The sequence below is a fragment of the Buceros rhinoceros genome, unplaced genomic scaffold (assembly GCF_000710305.1).
Source record: "Buceros rhinoceros silvestris isolate BGI_N320 unplaced genomic scaffold, ASM71030v1 scaffold23636, whole genome shotgun sequence".
NCBI classification, from domain to species: Eukaryota; Metazoa; Chordata; class Aves; order Bucerotiformes; family Bucerotidae; genus Buceros; species Buceros rhinoceros.
The window spans coordinates 427-3835 of NW_010416101.1; the positions used below are offsets into that span (position 1 = coordinate 427).

Sequence of the window (3409 nt, forward strand, 5' to 3'; positions counted from 1 at the left end):
CAGAGAGCTGTAGTCCTGGCACCCCTGAGGGGGGTGGGCTCAGTCCATCCATCCTGGGCTTCCCCCGCTGAAAACCTGCTTTCCTTCACTGGGAATAAAATCTGCCTCTTACGTGGCTGCTGCGAGCAAGCCCTGGGGCTCGTGGTGGCCACCTTTCACACCAGCAAAGCCCGGTGGTGAACGTCCCGCTGAAGTCTGGCTCAGGTCTGCAGCGATAACCACAGCGATGGATCGTGACCCAAACCTACAACCCCACTTGCCCCAAAGCAGCGCTGAGTGCTGTCAGCAAAGCCGTCCCCTGCCGCGACTGCGCTCATCTCCAAACCGCTTAGAGCAGCAGAAAAGGCTTCTGTTCCCTAAGCCAGCGTAGTAGAGCTGTGTGTTTTTTAGCTGCTGAATTAAGTAAACAGTGCTGCACTCACCAGTCTGCCTGGTGGGGACAGTCCCTGTAAGTCCGTGTGCCCTCGGGGTGTCTCGCTTAGGTAGTGGAGAGTCTTCAGAGAAAAGCCGCTGAGGGGAAGGCGGAGTGTTAATTACGAGCCAGCTGCCTTGTTCAGATGCTCTGCCCTGGCTCGGACCTCAGCAGAAACCTCCCCTAAAGAGGCAGGTCCCTTTCCCTTCGCTGATAGCTGACCTGTACCTTGTGGCTGCTCAGCAGTCTGTGCTGCAGCGAGAGATGGCCTTGTCCAGCAGGTAGGGCAGGTCCTTGTTTGACAAAATAAAGTAAAAATCATGTGAAGGAAAGATGTTTGGGAGAAAGCTGCGCTTTCTGACGGCCGCAGGGCAGCCTGATAACAATCCCTTTGCTTCTCTTTAATCGCCCCGGCTGCAGGGAGGTGCAGAAAGCCGTGAACACCGCCCAGGGGCTCTTCCAGAGGTGGACAGAGCTTTTGCAAGACCCCTCCATCGCCACAAGAGAGGAAATCGACTGGACCACCAATGAGCTCAGGAACAACCTGCGGAGCATCGAGTGGGACCTGGAGGACTTGGATGAAACGATCAATATCCTTTCTGTGGTCCTCGGGAGGACCCTCCATGTGGTCTTGGCAGAAATCAGGACTCTTTGGGACTGAATTTTACATTTATGTTAGCTTGTCTTAAGATGCAAATGAGAAACTAAGGCAGATGTGTTCAGCAAAAGGATTTTCCTTTTGCCTTTTTGTTTTCCTTTTGACGAGGTATAATCTAAGACGCTTTGTTCTGGAAAGCCTGTTGTGTGGTATGAGTTTGGATTTCTGGGTAGTCAGCCATACTCTAGGCCGCCTTCCAGGAGAAATCCTTTTTCCCTCGTGTTCACCTGAACGCTCCTGCGAGCGCTGTGCAGCATCAGGGAACAAAAAAAACACGTGCCACTTGGTCGACCCCCGCTAACGGGGGCTCCTTGACTCACTGCCCACGCATCGTCGAGGCGAACCCGCGGAAATTCAACCTGGATGCGGCGGAGCTGGGCGTCAGGAAAGCCTTCATCACGAGCACGCGGCAGGTGGTGCGGGTAAGCGACGGGGAGGGCTTGGGCGGGAGCCTGGGGGGCAATGAGGGGGTTTGAAAGAGGAAAGCTTGGGGCTGTTTCCACGCTGAAGCGGAGAGCAGAAAGTAAACCTGCGACCTGCTCTCTCTCGGGTTTCCTCCTCTTCCCTGGGCGCTCCCTCCTGGGGCTGCTCAGGTGCGGGTACCCCATGGCACATCCTCTGTAAGTCTTCACCCCTCTCTTGCAACAGCGAGCCTGGGAACCTGTAGAGACTGGGTAAAGACCCTGCTGTGACGCGGGGGAGGCTGGAGCCTCCCTTCGGAGCCGAAGGAAGTCACCGCTGTCCCCTGCCTTTGTAGCACAGGTTTTCAAAAAGAGAGGGTCCAGATGGTGAAAGCCTGGAATTATTGACACGGTGACTTCAGCTTCCTACCGCTACTAAATAGTCCAAACAACCACCAGATTTATTTTTAACTCGGGGACGATTTGGGTATTTTTAGTTCAAGCTCACACTTCAGAAGGAAAAGGAGGAGGATTTTAACAACTTGGTGGTAATAAATAGAGAAGAAATATCTTCACAAAACCTTCACTGCCTGGTAACAAGCTGCGAGTTCGGAAGGTTTCTCCCTATTACTAGCTGTACTGAGCGTTTCTGCTGCCCCTCACCGCTCCGATGTTCCTGCCTCACCAAATGCATTTGCTGGCAGCAGCCTCGTTACCCTGCCTGCAGTCCTGCTTGCAGCTCCTCAGGCTTCCTGCCCAGGAACTGCTCCCCAAACTGCGCTGGCCCCGGGTGGCAGCCGTGTGCTCGCTGCCTTGCCGTGGTGTAGTCCTTTCCCAGACAGGCGGGATCAAGCAAGCCCACGGTCCTCTTCTCCTGGCTGAAAACGGCTGGCTAATGGGTGTTGGCGCAGCGTCTCTTACTGTTAAATTGATTTCTTCAGTGGATTGTGCAACCGACTTCCAGATTTCATGGGGGAATTTGTGATGGCAGCACGTTCGTTAGCTGGGAGAAGTAACTGAGAGGGATCTGGTGCTCTGAGGTGCTGTCTCTGAACAGTAAAAAGTTCTGGTGAGAGAAGATGGCCACAGGACAGGAAACCTGTCTCCTTCTACGCAGTGTAAAACCAGATGCAACTGGGGATGAAGCTTGGGGGATTACAGGCCTCCAAGGCCTTGAGGAACTGAACTCTCCCTGACAGTCTGTCAGTGGGAACATCAGCTTAATACTATACAGAACAAAGTGTTTCCAGCTGCAGTGGAGCAAAATGAGTAGTAAATAAGGAATATTTTCAAAATATCTCACTGCTGTTGAGTCTAGCATTAGTACAACAATGAACCGTGATGAAGCTTTCTGCAGTATCCTCCCATACTTCCCAAAACTCTACATTTTCAAAGAAAATCTCCCGTCCCTCACTCCCCCTAAAGAAGCCTTGCTGGGTATAGACAGTCCTGGAACTGCCTGTCGCCTCAAATCCAACGAGGATTCAGTCAGTCCTCAATCCAATCTCACGTACTTCTTCTTTCGTTGAACAAACAGGACATGAAGGATCAGATGTCAAACTCCTCCGTGCAAGCACTGACTGAAAGGAGAAACAGGCAGGTGAGAACCAGAACCGGGCGGGCAGAGTGAAGTGAATGCTGTGGCTGTTTGGTACTTTGAGGAGTGAGGAGGATTTATCAGCTTTAGCAGCTGTTGTTTTAAGCTATGTGTTAGGTGAACCCTCCCTTTTCACTTGTTCCAAGGCCCCACGTTGTAAGGTAGAGCATGTAGCGTTGGCCAAAGCTGCCTAAAAGCTGTAATTGCAATATAATACCCTGTCTGTAGTTCACCCCCTTAGAAACCTTGGCTCTGGGAAGGGGCTTGCATGCAAAGCTGTGCTTGAACTGTGTCTGTTTGGCTGACCCGAGCGAGCCGGTTCGCAGAGGCTCCTCGCCCGC

The 3409-nt window shown here is 52.6% G+C and overlaps 1 protein-coding gene across 1 annotated transcript in view; it reads left to right on the forward strand.

Moving 5' to 3' along the window:
* Positions 1–676: 676 nt before the first annotated feature.
* Positions 677–3409, forward strand: part of LOC104494807 (syntaxin-6-like) — a gene marked incomplete at its 3' end in the record, with an annotated part of 8334 nt that continues 5601 nt past the window's right edge. Inside the window, exons 1-4 of the mRNA XM_010137687.1 lie at positions 677–693; positions 833–1002; positions 1398–1492; positions 3009–3071. Coding sequence (XP_010135989.1) covers positions 677–693; positions 833–1002; positions 1398–1492; positions 3009–3071 — 345 coding nt within the window. The remainder of the gene's footprint in view (positions 694–832; positions 1003–1397; positions 1493–3008; positions 3072–3409) is intronic.